This window comes from Elephantulus edwardii, unplaced genomic scaffold (genome assembly GCF_000299155.1).
Source record: "Elephantulus edwardii isolate Elephantulus edwardi_28Jun2011 unplaced genomic scaffold, EleEdw1.0 scaffold00037, whole genome shotgun sequence".
In the NCBI taxonomy this organism is placed as follows: Eukaryota; Metazoa; Chordata; class Mammalia; order Macroscelidea; family Macroscelididae; genus Elephantulus; species Elephantulus edwardii.
Window position 1 is genome coordinate 13,440,846 of NW_006399787.1, and position 17,448 is coordinate 13,458,293.

General features: G+C 41.9%; 2 protein-coding genes across 3 annotated transcripts in view; one reads left to right on the plus strand and one right to left on the minus strand.

The window, feature by feature from the left end:
- The window catches only part of DPF3 (D4, zinc and double PHD fingers, family 3), a 389,049-nt gene that overhangs the window by 78,681 nt on the left and 292,920 nt on the right, over positions 1 to 17,448 (plus strand). The window lies entirely within an intron of this gene.
- LOC102863056 (60S ribosomal protein L18a-like) lies at positions 14,799 to 15,326 on the minus strand. The gene has a single exon (XM_006884716.1). It carries the CDS (start codon positions 15,324 to 15,326, stop codon positions 14,799 to 14,801), a length of 528 nt encoding a protein of 175 aa, XP_006884778.1.

Consider the following 17,448-nt stretch of genomic DNA (forward strand, 5'->3'; position numbering starts at 1 on the left):
CCTTTGAGGTTGTGGGCTTATTTAATTCATTGTTTACCTTTCTTCTCCGTCACTCCCTTTTATAGGCACTTTTGTTCAAGGATATCACCACCTCCTTTTCTGTCCCTGTTCCACCTCCAGGTTAAACATCTGAGAACAGCAGCAACCTCAAGATGTTGGTGAAACGGCTGGCTTTAATGGCTGGATCTATAAAATCCACATTGCGAAAAGAGGCACAAAGTTTATTTAAAAGAGTCAGGTAGTGTGGAAACAAAAATATGAATAGATGAATGAAAAACCAATTTGCTTTGTAAACTTTTACTCAAATTACATTTTTTTTAAAAAAACAACCAACACCCGCAAATAAAAAGTATTTGCATATGAAAAAATACCCTTAAATGACACAGGTGACTGTGGTGTGATTGTTGCTCTTCAGAGGGTATGGTTCCCATGCCCAGACCTCAGGGCAGGGATTGTACAGGGAATCTCTGAGTTCTAGTAAATAAGCAAAGGATTTAGATATGGCAGATTGAGGAAAAGAACTAGAGAAAGGTCACAAAAAACCTCATTGAGTAAATGTTTGTTGTTTTGTGCCTTCAAGGCCCCTTCAGCTCATAGTAACCTGATATATAGCAGCCCTGAACCCTGCCCTGTCCTGAGTCTCACTAATTCCCCATTGTCCAGTTACTGTGTCAATCCATCTCATTCGGGGTCTTCCTTTCTTGTGCCGTCTTTCCACCCTTCTGACCATGATGTCGTTCTTGGTCTCTCCTGGCCACGTGCCCAAAGTATATAAGATTGGGCTTCAAAATCCTAGCCTCCAAGGAGGAACTCAATTTCATCCGCTCCAAGAAAGACCTATTTGCTTTCTTGGCTGTCTGTGGTATGTCCAAGACTGTTTTCCAGCACCGTGTGTGCTTATTGAAGTAAATGTTTATTTTCTATTACATTATGTGCTTGGGAGGGTTAAACCAGGCTGCTTCTTGGAGGTAAGGATTCTGAAGCTTCATCTGACACACTTTGGAAATGTTGCAAGGAGGGACCAGTCCTTAGAGAGGAACAACATGCTTGGGAGGGTGGAGGGACAGCACAGGAAAGGAAGACCCTCTATGAGGTGGATTGATTCAGTGACTGGGGTAATGGGGGTAGGTGTGTCAGAGACATTGAGATTGGCACAGGACACAGCAGGGGTTAGCACTGTCGCTGTGAGTCACAGGCGACGTGATGGCACGTAACAACCTTATGTGCCAGATCTCTTTACACGGAAAAACTAAATATGAGTGACTGTCATTATTGTTAAGAGCTCTGATGGCCTGGTGGGTGAGGAGTTCTGCTGCGAACTGAAAGACAGACAGTTCAATTCTACTAGCTGTTCTGAAGGATAAAGGCAGGCAATCTCCTGTGTGATTTACAGCCTCTGAAAACCTGCTGAGGGTCAGCGAGGAGCTGGTTCTAACTCAGTAAGGAGTTAGCTAACATTATTGTCAGGCACTTTGCTATGTGTTTATGAAGTAATTATTAGTAATTGTTACCCCCTCCACCTTGTATCACATACCAAGCAAGGTGCTCAGCGTTCTCATAACCGCTTGGATGAGGTGTAGGTCTTATTGTCCTCATTCTGCAGGCAAGGAAAAAGCAGTAACTTGGTTGAGGCCAGGTGATGAGACTTGAGTTCAAGTGTGAGCTCAAATCCCACAGTCTCTTTCTGGGCCTCTTATTCCTAAAAGCTGGTTATAGACTGATGCTTTCCTGTGATACAATTTTTCATTGATCCCAAGTATAAACACAATGAAATAAAATTTCTAATGAAGCTTGTTTGATTTGATCAAGTGATTCTCAGTCAGGGGCAGTTTTAGCCCCAAGAAATGTTTGGAGATATTTTTTGTTGACACAACTAGGGAGCTGCTTGGTAACGACATCTAATGGGTAGGAGTAAAAGATCCTACGTGGATCAGGTTATATACCCAGTTCCCCCACTCCCACTAAAGAACTATTGGGCCAAATATTCAATAGTGCTGAGATGGAGAAACCAATATAATTTGAAGGATTAACTTAAATGGAAAAGGATGTTCATCTAGCTTTTGCTATATGTATTAAATGTGCCCTTTTCTCTTAAACATTGTCTTAGTAGGTCACCTCTAGGCTACTCAATCTAGGTGGTACAAACTGTTAGTGTGGTTGGTGTTTAGACTCCACCCAGATGTGCCCTGGATGAAAGACCTGGTGATCCACTTCTGAAAAATCAGTCATTGAAAACCCAATGGAGCCCACATCTACTCTAAGGAGTTACCAGGAGACTTGGTGGTAAGTGGTTGTTTTACTTAGGAATTTACCAACGAGTAAAGAAGGGAAGAGTCTCACGTTGCAGGTTAGCAAATGCCTGACAAGTTCTTTGAAGCTCACTGGGTTTGATACAAGAACAGATTTTTTAAAAAAAAATTATACTAGTTTATTTTCAAAATTTGAATATGTTGTTTTTCAGACCAGATTCTTCCAATTTCCCTCACTCTCCTACTCATCAAATTGTACAATCCCATGATTAAACACTTCCCCCCATCCTCACCCCTCTGCTTCCAGCCTCTCCCCCACCCTTCTTGGATCCTCGTACTCATTGCACAATATTGGTTTTATACAATATTTGTCCTTGTGGGACTGACTTAGTTCACTCAGTATAATGCTCTCCAATCCCTCCCAAGTTAGGTAATAATTTACAAAATTATTGCTCCTGTGTGCTGCATAGTATTCCATTGTATGAATGTACCATAATTTCTCAATCCATTCAGTTGTGGTTGGATCAAGAAGAGATATTGACTGAGAAGTCAAGCACAATTTTTCCCTGATGGGCTTGCAATGGCAACAGGACTAAAAACAAACATGTCTAAAACCATTAGAGAACAAAGGAAGAACTAGCTTGTCAAACAGTGGCTAAGTTTATTGACTGTTAATGCTAAAATTGCAAGTCAAAATATTTCTGCTAGAAAGAATTTTAGGTTCTTGTCTAGGATCAAGTAAGTTATACCTCAGGACATGTAATTTCTCTGTCTCTTGGTTTATTGGTTTTTAATCTTGTAGGAAGTAAGACTGACTTCTCGGATGCCTCTTTTTTTTCCATCTTCTTCCAGCTGGGTACTCAATCTTGTTGATACTTTGTGGGAATGTCTCTAGAATCTACCCAATCTCTTCCTACTCCAGAGCATTCTCTACCCAGCAGATTATGTAAACATAATTTGATCACATGCCCTCAGATATCCTTAAAACTCTCAGTGGTTTCTAGGTTGCCTCTGGGATAAAGTCCAAGACCTTGGTTAGGCATCTTTGGTGCTACCATCTGGGCCCAGCTTACCTTTCCAGTCATTTCTCATTCTTATTGTCCATGACTACCCTTCACTCATCAGTATGGACATGACAGAAAGGTCACTCTTCTAAACAGCACATTGCCTTGGAATCCTCTTTTCCACCTGGCAACATCCTGCTGATGTTTTAAAGTTTGTCTCCTTCATCTCAAGCTAGCCTGACCCTGGAGACAGAGTTCGTCCCCTCTCCTGTCTTCCCTAACAGACTGTGAACTTGTTGAAGTTAGGGCTTCTTGTTGAAGTTAGGGCTTGTGCCTATTTTGCTTTTTTTGTGCAGTTTTTGGCTGGTTATAGGCCTTGTTTGGTGAGTGAAAAACAAATGGACAAAATAAGAGGAAGATTTAAATTAGAAATGAGGATGGTCATCCTTTGTTACCACTCAAGGCTGTGGCATGAGATATTTATTGAAGAACTTTGAGGAATATGAAACTTCACAAAGGCGAAACAATATACTCATCAGCATTTTCAAAAGTGGATATTGTTAACCTTTGAACCGAGAATAAAACCTTACTTAGCATTTCTTCTATCCCCACTGTGCGTGCACACACGTGGGGTGCACATACACATACACATACACACAATTTCTAAGAATCAAGGCTGCTGATAGGTACTAGAAGTTGTTACATCTACTAGCAAAACTCAGATGACCAGAATTTTGGGCAACTCAGCAAAATCATCCTTTGTTGGTACAGGAAGCAAACGTGGCATGAATTGTGACTCAGTGGCTTGGACCTGCTTAAAAGCCTCTTGTGACAATGCATTCTTTTCTTTGCCAGCTAGGGCTGAATGCAGAAAGAGCTGTGGGCAGGAGAGGAGGGGGCTGGCTCTTTCTCTTGTGTGTCCCATTTTCTTTCTCTTCTTTTGGATCCCTCCATTTTACGCTTATTGTCTGCCCCAGTTATTCCCAAAGTGAACATGAGAAAGCATAGATGGGGGGAAAAAGAAAAGAAACAGAAGACCGGACATTGTGTTGTGGTTAAGTGCCTTCTAGCTGGGTCCTACCTAAAACAATCCTAAGCAAAACAATAGGGGCTCTGGTGGCACTGTTGTTGTTGTTTTGTACCAGAGTTGGAACCAACCCATAGCTGACCCTCTGGCAGGTTTTCAGAGGCAGTTAATCGCATGGGAGGAGATTGCCCATCCTTCTCGTGTGGAGCAGCTGGTGGCCTCCAACCATGTGCTTTTGGGATTGCAATGCAGCTTCTTGCTACTAGGCCACCAGACCTCTCTGGTGGGTGGCATAGCCCACGGTTAAAGTTGTACTCTTAACCTCTTTCAAGATCCTTTTAGGTTAAAATACATTAGCAGCTTCTCTGAGAAAGATAGGCAGTCTCCTTCCATTAAATTTATAGTCTTGGGAAACCTGCTGGAGGGTTAGTTATGAGTTGGTTTGAGCCAATGGCGATGAGGTTTTTTGAGATGTAGAACAGTATAAAGTTCAGGTCCTGTGCTGTCCTCCCAACTGTTCCTGGATTACAGCAGTTCATTGTGTCAATCCCCATCATTGAAGGTCTTTAGGGACTAGAGGTCTTCCTCCATAGGTAACACCTAGGTGGGATGTCCAAAGTATGTGAAACGAAGCTGTCCTCACCTTTAAGGAGCATTCTGGTTGTTGACTTGTTTATTGTTGTCATGATATGAAAAACAGGTTCATCCTGCATCATCCTCATGATTTCCTGTACGCTCCAGCCCATTCTTAGGGTCCTTATATCAATGCATCTCATCGAGGGTCTTCTTTCTTGCTGACTTCTATGCTTCCCAGCATGATGCCTTTTTCCTAGGACTAGCCCTTTCTGATAACGTGTCCAAAGTATGTATGTCAAAGTTTCCCCATCCTTCTTCTAGAAATATCCTGATTGCACTTTTTCTAAGAAAAAAAAATTATTTATTTCTTTGGCACTGCAGGGGATATGCAATACTCTTTGCCAACACCAAAATTCAAAGGCATCAATTCTTCTATCACATTCTTATTTATTGTCCACATTTCAGATGCATAGGAAATAATGAAAAAGACCATGGCTTCCATCAGGCATACTTTTGTCTTTATACCGACATCCTTGCTCAATTCCTTGACAGCTGATTTTACCAGTTCAACACGTTTTCATTTCTTGCCTGCTGCTACCCCATGGATGTTGATTGTGGATCCAAGTAAAATGAAATAGTTGACAACTTCCATCTTTTGTCCGTCTTTGCAGATATTATTATAATAGTTTTTATCATCGGTGTCTATTATGAATATATCTTCTCCCAGCACCACCCTCCTACACCATGATTCCATTGCAAGTAGGTATTTTCTTTATATACTAAGATATTTTACATACTTCTGCAGGCACCTTGCATCTAAGAAGGATATATGAATGCAGGAGGGAGCTCACCGATTAAGAATTAAGTTCATTTTGAGTTCTTTTCTTTTTTCTTTAGTTTTTAATGGTTTCTTTAGCACAGATAAAAGGTGCAAACAAGCTTCCTCTTCATTTCTTCACTGCACCGCCCGGTGTTGGGATTGGTGACTCTGACGGCCAGCCGGGCTGCTCTTTCCACAATGGCTTTGTGGTTCTTGGAGGAAACACTGTGTGCAGTCTCAGCACAGGAAGATTTGTGGTACGTCAGCAGCACCTCCAGCTCCTTGACGTTGTGGACTAGGCATTTGCGGGAGCCACTGGTCAACATGTGCTTTGTCTTCTTGTTGCTCCTGTAACCAATGCTGGGCATCAAGTTCTGGCTCTTAAACCTTCTCCGAACCCTGTTGTCGATGCCTCTGGGCTTGCGCCAATTACGCTTAATTTTTTAATTTTTTTTTTTATGCATCCCTGCATACTGTAATTTTTTTTTTAATTTAGGTTGTTTATTTTTCATTTCAATGAACATCTACAGAGATTTTGGGATTCCATTCATTCATTGTTGCACCCTTCTCCCTGCACCGCCCCCCGACCCCCTCCTCTCCTTGAAAAGCAAAAGAAAAACTCCCTCATTGGTACACAATCCCCCCCCGCACCTCCCCAAACCCCACCCCCTACCCCCAAATATAATCCCCTCTGCAGCCCTCATTGCATACTCCTACGATAAAAATAATGCCCTAAAATATAATACTTTTAGACTATTCTCTCCCCCATAGACTTCAATGCCGTAAACATATTTCATCCAGTTTTAGAATGAGGCTGGCATTGGGGTGGGGGTAAGACTGAGAAAAACTGGAAAAAAAATTAAGCTTAATTTTGACCTCACAGTCTGACTGGTGCTGGATGAACCTCTCGGTCCTCTTTTTGACGATCTTTGGCTTCACCAGGGGTCTGAGGGCAGCCATTATGCCAGCAGCGATGACTGTCACCTCAGTAGAAAGTGCCAAAAGAGACTTCTGAGAGTTCTTAAGTCCATTTTTAAGTCCCCTCATCCAAGATACTTTCTTATTTTTCCATATTTTTGAAAAGGAAAGATTCTTTCTCCTGTATGTTGGAGATAATTCTTCTTGACTGTCCTGTCTGTGAACATCTACATGCTACTATCCTATCCTGTCACCTATAGGTTTGATTTTAGGGTGATTTACTTTCCTGATCATTTTTTGCCAGATTTCCTTCCCCACTTTCATTCCCATGGAGGGGCTCTTTGTTGCCTGGAAGTGAGCAAAGGGTAGGTAGGATCTAGGGTGAAAGCCTAGATATTAATTAATAGGTTAAAATTTATTACAAAGACTTGTCCTATTGTTTACAGGTTATTACAAACCATTATCATCTTCCCAGGCTAGGCAGACTGCAGCTAGCTACTTTGATACAGGTCTTAGAGAGATAAGGGAAAATTAGCCCTTGTTTTGACTTCACAATTTCTTCTTGGCTTTTTTATTTGACATGTTTCTCTCCAAATGTCCCTGAGCTCGACAACTTTTTTCAAGTTTTTGGGCAGTGGGAGGTTCAGCATGGAGTCCTGTGATTTGGAGTTGGGATAGACTAGAGAGAAATGACCATCTCTGATCATCTTTTCTCTCCTGCTCCCCACTTTCCTCCCTTTCCCCCAGCAGAGCAGTTCCAGACGTATAAACTCTTTAGGTGATTGGCTCTAACTGGTATCCGTGTGGGACGAGCTTTACTTCAATTTTCAGTTGTTGCTCTTGCCTTCATGACCACATATTCTACCCTGCTTAAACGATTTCTTGGAGCTCTCCTCTAACACCACATTGTTGTGGATTGCGTTTGAGCTGCTTTCAACTCCTGGTGAACCTTTGTACAATTGTAGAATGAAATAGTACCCGATCCTGTGCCATCTTTGATACTTAGTCTGCTCGAGCCCATGGTATAGTGGTTGTTGTTAAGTGCCTTACAGTAAAATGTGATGGTTTGTAAGCCAACTAATTTCAAAAGAATAGTTTTGTATTAAAAGTATGTTATTGTTGTTATGTCCTGCAGAGTTGGAAGCGACCCATAGCTCACCCTCCAGCAGGTTTTCAGAGGCAGTTAATTGCATGGGAAAAGATTGGCCATCCTTCTCCTGCAGAGCAGTTTTTGGCCTCAAACTGCTTGCCTTTGGGATTGTAGAGCAGCTTCTTGCTGCTAGGCTACCAGAACTCAAGAAAAGTATAGTTGTATAAAAAAAATCAAGTGTGACTTTAAACAACATGTCTGAACCCTTTCTTATCCTGCACCATCCTTATCATCCCCAACACATGTAAGGCCATTGCCACAGAAACTGTTTAAATACATCTCAGAGAGGGTCTTCATTTCCTGTACGATGTCCCTCTCAAAAAGATGTTGTTGTGTGCTGCTGAGTTGGAACTATCTCATAGCTGACCCTCTGGTGGCTTTCAGAGGCAGTGAATCACACAGAGGAGACTGCCCGTCCTTCTCCCACACAGCATCTAGTGGATTCCAACCACTAGTCTGCATTTAGGGACTTCTCTAAATTACTGAGGAGTAATGATGTCAGCTTGAGGACTAAGGTGCATCTAATTCAACCATAATCTTTCTAATTACTTGCTATGCATCTGAGAACTTAGCAGTGAATAAGAATGACAGAAAAAGAATTGATACTTTGAGCTATGGTGTTGGAGAAGAACACTGAACACTCATGGATGGCCAAGAGAATAAACAGATATGTCTTGGAGATGGTGCAGCTGAAGTGCTCTTTGGAAGCAGGAATGATGAGGCTTTTCTTCACATACTTTGGACATATTTCTAGGAGGGGCTATTCCTTGGAGAGGGACATGATGTTGGAAAGGACTGCTGAAATGGGTTCTTGTGTGTCAGGAAGTGTGAGGATAGCACAGGATAGAGCAGGGTTCAGATCTTTTGTTCATAGGGTCACTATGAGTCATACTCAACTCAATGGCACCTAACAACAACAACACACCCAAGGTCATACTTTGGTTCTTGTGGGCTTGTTTTAACCTCCTTCAACCTCAGTTTGAACTTGTAATTGATGGTCTGTTCCTCAGTCAGTACCTGACTGGTTTTGACTCTTGATATTGAAATTCTTTAATGATTCTCTCTGTAGCTGTAGTCAGTACGATTCCTGTGCCTTCTACTGGATGAAGTCTGTGTATATAGTTGGTGTCTGTATTTCTAAAAATGGGATTTGCTATGAATAAATCATTGTACAAAATTCAGTCATTCGATCTCCAGCCTTATTTATGTCTCCAAGTCCATAATTTCAACTACCATTCCTTCTATGTTGTTTCCAACTTTTGCATTTCCGTCAAATCACCAATTATTATTAATGTGTCTTGACTATATGTTAATATCAGATGCAAAAAGGTATAGGAGCAAATGACTTGTATGGTGCTATTTACTTTATAATTTGTATCTGTATATGTGTGTTTGTTTGTAATTTGCTTTTATGAGTATGGTACTTGTCTGCCATGAGGTAGCTTGCTGGCTGCTGTGATCATAGACGTGGTTTCAGTTCCAGATTAAGACAGAGTAAGAGGAAGGACTGACCATCCACTTGTGATATAATCTGCCTTTGAAAACCCTGTGAAAACTCAGAGGAACATTGTTAAACATAGTACCAGAGGCCAAGGCCTTAGAGTAGAAGATAATGAGAAATGAGGTAGAGAGTGAAAAAAAAATTGGTTCTTGATATTTGGCAGTTTAGAGTGATAAGATGTGGGGCAAATAATAAAACAAATCATTAATTATTCTTCAGTGTACTATCTCTCTTATTTTTCATATTTTTCCATAAGGGCAGATTCTTCTGGTCTTTTACCCAGATCTGTATGCTAAGGAGTAAATTGTTTCCTGGTGACTTTTGTGTGTCTGAGTAGAACTGTGCTCCCCAGAGTTTTCAAAAGTAGATCACCAGCTCTTTCTTCCCAGGCACCTCTGGATGGACTGACCCTCACCTTTCTGTTAGCTGTTGAATGTTTTAACCATTTACATCACTCCATAAGACAAAACAGGGAAGCAGATATGGAAATAGACAAGCATTTTATTAAAGAACCACATACAATGGTAGATTAATTTTGCATGAGGGGCCTATGAAAGCTTCGTTCATGACAATGGTTTATAAGGATTTTAATGAGAGATAGAGAGACAGTGAGACAGAGTGAGATAATATAGATTGTTATATGGACCCACCTTCGGTTAACCCAGGCCAAAGCCACTTCTCTATTTCAGCCAGAGGAATACCAAATCCATCCTCCTGCCACAATACCAGTTCATCCCAGGAATTTTATTCAGATTCTTCACCTTGGGGCAAGGCTGAGAAGCGAGCAGACATTCTATTTCTCCAAACTTTGCTGGTTCTATTGTTGCTTTGACCTGCTATCACGGGCAGAGTGGAGTCCAGTGGGATGGGGGTAGGGAGTGCAAGAGAGACAAGCATGCCCTGGAGTTGGTGAAACATTAGCTCCCGGTTTCTGTAGATATTTCTTTGATCTCGCCCCAGCCTTCCTATTGCCAGGATGCCCAAGACAAGAAACATGCCATTCCAGCCTGTGCGCATGCTCCTCCCCCTCTTAGAAGACTCTCTTTCCATTTCTACTCCTTGGAATGTATCCACTCTTCCCCAGAGGCCCAGCTTCTCTGGAAGGAAGAGCGCTGTTTTCTGAGCCACAAAGCATGCTCCCTGCTGAGAGCAAGGCCTGAAGTCTCCCCTTTCTATCACTTACAATGCCTTTCAGTGTTGACTGTCCAGTAGAAGAAGAAAGAATGGAGCTTCCTTCTCCTCCAGTTATATTACAAAGATCCAGGGTCAATGTGATTTTAACACATTAAAAAAAACCCCTCACACAAAACCGACTGGTCCACCCCCCTCAAACACCACCCCCCACCCCCGTCAGTATTTTCCAGGTAACTGCATAGTTACCTTCCAGGGAGTGGGAGGAATCCAAGAAATAGAATTCTGAATCTTGAGGAGCAGGATTGAGTGCAGAAATGTCTTGGAAATGAAGAGTCCCCTGGCTCCTCTCTTCAGCAGCCAGCCCTGCAGCCCGTATATAACTGTGCCTGAGCTTTCCCTCTCCGCACTGCTTATCTCTGCCTCACATTCACAGACTCCCCAGTCTGGAGTCTCTCTGGATGGTAGCCAAGCCAGTTGGGAATGCAAAAGAGTGGAGATAGGGGATGGGGCAGCCTGCCGTGTCCTTGCGTGCCTCTGTGAAGGTCTCTCTTTCTCTCCTTCTTTGCCCCCCATCTTGCCTTTACTATGGAGCTGGGACTTAGTCTTTCTGGTCCTACCTCCCTAATCTTGGAAAGAAAGGAGACTTAAGAGTCTATGTTTGCAGGTGGCTGTGCTAATCATTATGGACACCCCTTAAAGAATTCGAAGGAGGTCTGAGTGAGCAGATTTAAACCAAATGGCATTTAACTAGGTGCCATTTTGAAACCAAAGCTCCAGCATTTTGTAAGCTTAAAACCTTCCCTACAAAATCCAGCCTCCGCTTGCTCACTTGGTTTTTATGACTAGAAATTTAGGGTCTGCTTAAAAATGTCCTGTGTTTTATATATATATGTAATATATGTATATGTGATATATATGATATATATATTTTGCTGTGGCAGAAAGAGGGATGAGAAAAGGGAAGGCTTTCTGGAAAGAAGACTTCAGCTTGGTGGGAGCAAGGGCTTCTGGGAAAGGTGGTGTAGTCTTGGTCAAGAGCTGGGCCTGGGGCTTGGTGGTGTGCAGGAGGCAGGGCTGATGGTGCAGGGTCTCAGTGATTGCTCACACTCTGGCCTTACCTCTATTACGGGCACACATCTGGGCACCCCTTGAGATTCCTGATTGTTTATAGAACCACAGAACAGCTGTGTAATGCTTAGCTTCCTTTCTGAAGATGTCTTGGGCACTGAGAGAGGGATAGTTTCTATCCCATAGACAGAAAATGAGTCACTAGCTAGAGTTACCTGGGGTTCTTTAGTACCATCTTTCATTTCAGTGCTGTTAAATTCAACACCATGGGATTCTGGGTAAAGGCTCACTACCACTTAGGCAGATGGTTTGTAGTATTGATGCATGTAATTGTAATAAACTCAGATGCCTTTTGTTGTCTTAAGTTTTGAAAATGTGTACTTGGGTGGATGTGTGTGAGAGGTGTTTACCCTGTGTTTCATAGGGTAAACCTAGCTCCCTTTTTAGTGCAAGAAAATGTGCAGCAAAGGAAGAAGATTGTGGTAAAGAATTGGTTTCAAGGTGAGGGCAAATGTACATAACATTGTGGGAAAAAAAGGAAGACTCTTACAGGATGGACTGACGAGCAGCAACAGTGGGGTCAAGTGCAGCCCAATCATAAGAATGGCATGGGGCACTACTTCATTGTTTTGTGCTTGAAGTGATTATGTAATTAGAACTGACTTGAAGGCACAACACAATAACCAGGGGCAAGCTGTCCCTAAGTTAAATGGCTGTAACCTGGACACTGTATTTCATTAGACCAGGTTTACTTTATTTTACCTCTCTTGACGGATATTCAGATGATTTCTAATCTAAGTCTATTGGTACTTTGTCCTTCTTCCCAAATAAAGTCCCTATAAACCAAATACATTTAGGAAATGTTTATTAAGTAGTTACCTTATCACAGATAAGGGACCTCTGGTGACTTAATAGTAAGAAATTACTGCCAACCCAAAGGCAGGCTGATCAAATCCACCAACTGCCCCTTGGGAGAAAGACAAGTAATCTCCTCCCATGAAATTTACTGTCCTTGATCCTGGAGGATCACCTATGAATCACTTCTGACTTGAGATGGTACATAACAAATATAAAGAATAAAGTTATGATATTTTCACCATATTGATGTACCAATGCTTACCCAGCCCAGTGACATGTCCAGAATTATTTCTTTTGTGGGAGAAAGATTGGCAATCTCCTCCTGTGAGATTTACTGCCTCTGAAAGCCTGTTGGAGGATCAGCTATGGGTCAGTTCTGACTATTGTAAAGAGTGCTTGACAATAACACCACCACCAAGGATAAGGGAGCCGGGATGGGTTATCTGCAGGGAGTTGCTGCCAGCCCAAAGGTGGAGCATCTCTGGGGCTTCCAATCCACCAGCAGCTTTGGGGAGAAAGTCAGGCAGTTTCCTCCTCTGTGACTTACAGCTTCAGAAAGCCAGGACTAGCTAAGAGCAGCTTCTAACTCCAACTCCCAACTCAGTAATCAAATTAGTGTACACAAATCTCTAATTCTCCTTGTTGGTCTTTGATTATTCTTATCCTATGTTCTAGAATTGGGTCAAATAAGAAAAAAATAATTATTAAGGCTCTGGATTATTGCCAAAGTAATTGTGGTCTAGAAATGTGCCAATTTATATAAAAAAGTGCCATGCCAGCATTACTGGTAAAACAGTCTTTGCTAATTTCACATACCATTCTTAATTTTTATTTGTTTAGTAGCTATCTTTACTTTGTGGTTTGTCTGTGCCTGCTGGCCATTTCTATTAAGATCTTAATACTTTGATACTGGTTTGTGTAGGACACTTTATATTAAAGTCAGGATTTAACACTTCTAGTAGTCTCTGTTAGACCAGTAAACCTTTGCTAATCTTAAAAAAATCGATCCTTTGCTATATTATATATATATGTATATATATATATATATTTTTTTTTCCTTCTTCTTCCTAGTGTGTGACTTGCCCATTTATCTTCTTCAGAGTGTCTTGAAAGTAGACGTTTTAAAATCTTGATGCATTCCAAATTAACTTTTTTCCTTCTCTTTTATTGTTTATGCTTTTTATATTCTAGGGGGAACCCCCCCCACTTAGGTCATTAAAATTTTATCCTATATTTTCCAAGTTTTTCATTTTAGCTTTTACTATAGTTGCATGATCCATTTTGACTTAGTTTTGTGTGCTTTATGAAGTAAAGGTTGAGGTTTATCTCTTTCCCCATAACAAATATCTAGTTAAAAATATATATACACAACTATTACTCATTCTGTAACTCTTTAATTCTGTAATTCTTTAGTGTTACTAGTTTTCAAAAGCCTTTTATTTAGGAAATGGATGGCCTATCCTGCTTCCTAGTCTGTCTTAATCGGGGATCTCCACCAAAACCCAACCACGATGGGAAACCCTTTTGGAATTTGACACACCAGTGGCAGAGATTTCATTAGCACAGCAACCCCAAGTAATCTCAGTACAGCAGACAACTGACAGACAAGTGCTGCACAACTTAGAACAATAGCTCTCTCCAAACACAATAAATACCAGGCCCAAGGGCCTGGGGTAGGGGTGGGGGAACCTACTTTCAGATACAAAGGCCCACCCACCAGCTCTTGTCTGTCTACACTAGAGGCTTCCCACCCAAGCTCATTGTAAACAAGACCATTTATAGTTAATCAGCTGACAATTGATTGCTAACACAATTAGAAATGCCTGAATATTTTACCCCAGCAGGCCATAGTCTTCCGATTACTAGTTATGTATCTGAGACCTGGACAGTGAATAAGGATGACAGGAAAAGAATTGAGACTTTTGAACTGTGGTGTTGAAGAAGAGCACTGAATGAAGATCCCATGGACACCAAGAGAATGAACAGATATATTTTAGAGAGTGTGCAGCCAAAGTGCTCTTTGAAAGCAAGAATGATGAGGCTTCGCCTCACATACTTTGGACATATTACTAACAGGTGCTCTTCCTTGGAGAATAACATGATGTTGTGAGGGATAGAGGGTCAGTGAAGGTGATGAAGACCCTCAACCAGGTGGATTGACATGGTGACTGCTGCAATGGGTTCTTGTATGTCAGAAAGTGTGAGGATAGTGCAAGACAGGACTGGGTTCAGATCTTCTATTCATAAGGTCACTATGAGTTGGGCTTGACACAACAGCATCTAACAACAACAACATTACTTATTCATATTATCCTCTAGTTTGTTCCATTGCTATTTAGCTTAGGAACATTACCTTCTTTTCAACTATCAGACAGATACCTACAGAATCGATTGCATTTGTAAAACATTTTTTCTTTTTATTATTATTAATTTTTTTTTTCAATCCGCAAGGCATTTTATTGGGCAGACTGGGATGAGGCAGAGGGGCTGTGCCTAGAAGAAGGTGTTGGGCTGCTTGGTGGTGAACCGTGGCTTGTGCTGGCGACAAAGGACCCAGTGGGATAGTGGGAACTTGATCTTGGAGTCATGGCAATGCTTGACTGCAGGTCGGCGGCACTTGTTGGCTGCGATCTCTTCCACCTTCATGATCTGGATAGAGTGGGCCCTGGCACGATGCCGAGTGCCCATGTCACGGTAGCACGGGGTGACAGCTCCTGCGGTGGTCAGGTCCTGGTACTCCCGGCACATGTTGTGGGTCCCACTGCGGGAGTCGTAGCGCAGCCAGATGCCAAAGTTCTTCACACGCAAGGGGGACTTCTCCAACACCTGTCCACAGTATACAATTTCCCCCGAAGACTTCATCTTCTTCAGCTGTGACACAAAATACCAGAAGCGGGACTTGGCAACGACGTGGTTAGGGGCAAAGATGCACATGTGGTGAAGTGGTGGAGTCCGACACTTGGGGGTGGGCAGGCAGCGCCCCGCCACCTTGTACTCACGAAGTGTTCCCGAAGCCTTCATAGCGATCTCTTGGCGCTCGCTGTGACCCGCAAAAGGCTTATTATTACTATTAATTTTAATGAAAATGTATAGATTTTGGATTTCCATTCATTCATTGTTGCACTTTTCTGCCTGCCCACCTCTCCCCTCCGTTCTTCTCTTTGAAAAGTAAAATTCTTTCATTGTTACACAATCCCTCCCCCCAGGTCCATTCCACTATGCAGCCTTCATTTATTATTTTTTAAAAATTTCAGTTTCCTAATTGACTTGGGATAGATTTATTCTGGGAATTGAAGCTCTAATTTGATTCTTCCCCCGACCCCCACCTCAGTAGTTTACTGAATAGTGGGGAAAGAAGTGGTGAATATGAGTAGATAAAGATGGAAAGGGAGTAGAAACCCAACCCAACCCGACTGAACTCAACCCACTGCCATTGAATTGATTATAACTCATAGTGACCCTAAGCCAGAGTAGAATTGCCTTGTAGGATTTCCCAAGCTATAAATATATTTTTTTTCGATAATTATATTTTATTAATTTTCATAAACATTTACAGAGATTTTGGGCTTCCACTCATTCATTGTTGCACTATTCTCTCTACCCTCCTCCCAAGTGCTTGTCAAAGCCAGTTCTGATTAATCTTCTTTGTCAGTGTGTCCTTTGCCATTCCCTATCACTCTTCCCTGAGAGAGACTTCACCCTGAGTCATAAGGAAAAGGGGATGGCGTATTCTCTTAGCTACTTCCTGCTGAAAAGGGACGCTGTGGGTTTCAGGGTGAAGATCTTCTCTCACTACTCTAAAGGGCCCCTTTGGCAGTAGGAAACACATAGACTATCATGGAGATTGATTTTGGAATTTAGATGCACTCTTATTGATTGTGCTTGGCTGTACATGTTCATATCCTTGAAGATGTATCATGGGGGTGTTGCAACCTAGAAGACACAAATTTTACTGACAAGTTATAAGTACATGAGTCCAAAAATTATGGAAAAGTAAAAGAAAAGATTCTTTCATTGTTTTACAAACCCTCCCCCAGGTCCCCTCCACCATGTAGCCCTCGCTCTAGTCTCCTGTGATGACAGAAATACCCAGTTACATCTCTCTTTTAAACGGTTCTCTCCCTCCTCTGTTTCAGTGCAGTATACATTATTGAACCCATCTTACTCAGTCTCTCCCCAACCCCAAGGACAGTCCCATTCTACAACAGTGGCATCATGTAATATTTGTCCTTTTGTGACTGGGATATTTCACTCAGCATAATGTTCTCCAGAGTCAACCATTTTGAATAATATTGCATGAGTTCCTTGTTTTTGAATGCAGCATAGTATTCCATTGTGCGAATATACCACAGCTTCTCTAGCCATTCATTTGTTGATGGGCACTTAGGTTGTTTCCAACTCCTTGCTATTGTGAACAAAGCTGCAATAAACATGGGTGTGCATATATCTGCTTGGATGTCAGCTATGGTCTCTTCAGGGTATATTCCCAGTAGTGGAATTGCTGGGTCAAATGGTATCTCTATTTGCAAATTTTTGAGAAAGCGCCATACTGCTTTCCACAGGGGTTGCACCATTTTACACTCCCACCAACAGTGAATCAGGGTTCCAGTTTCTCCACAACCTCGCCAGCATTTGTTGCTTGCTGTTCTGTTAAATTTTGCTATTTTGACTGGGGTGAAATGATATCTCATAGTTGTTTTAATTTGCATCTCTCTTAGGGCTAGGGATTTTGAGCATTTCTTCATGTGTTTGTTAGCCATCTGAATGTCGTCTTCGGTGAAGTGCCTGTTCTAAGTATATTTTTTTTTAAAAAAAGCAGATTACATCTTTTTCTGTGAAGCAGCTAATAGATTCGAATGATCTTTGGATTAGCAACCTAAGGCTTAATTCATTATGCCACCAGGACTCTTAAGTAGGGTTGAATTTTTGAGAAATGAGGCCACCTGGGGGTGGAGATACAGGAGACAAACCTGAGAGGGTAGCTGGGGGTGCTGGTGGAAGAAAACTAAATTTGGCCTCTAGATTTGGGGAAGTGTGAGCTACTGAGAGCATCCAGTGGGTTGATTCTAATTGAAGAGAGAACGGGAAGATGAGAGCTGAGCATGAAAGACAAAGCAACAGGCAATGTCTACCTTTAAAAAGG

Excerpts from the sequence above, each read along its gene's own strand:
- LOC102863056 (XM_006884716.1), bottom strand. The coding sequence starts at position 15,326 with ATGAAGGCTTCGGGAACACTTCGTGAGTACAAGGTGGCGGGGCGCTGC.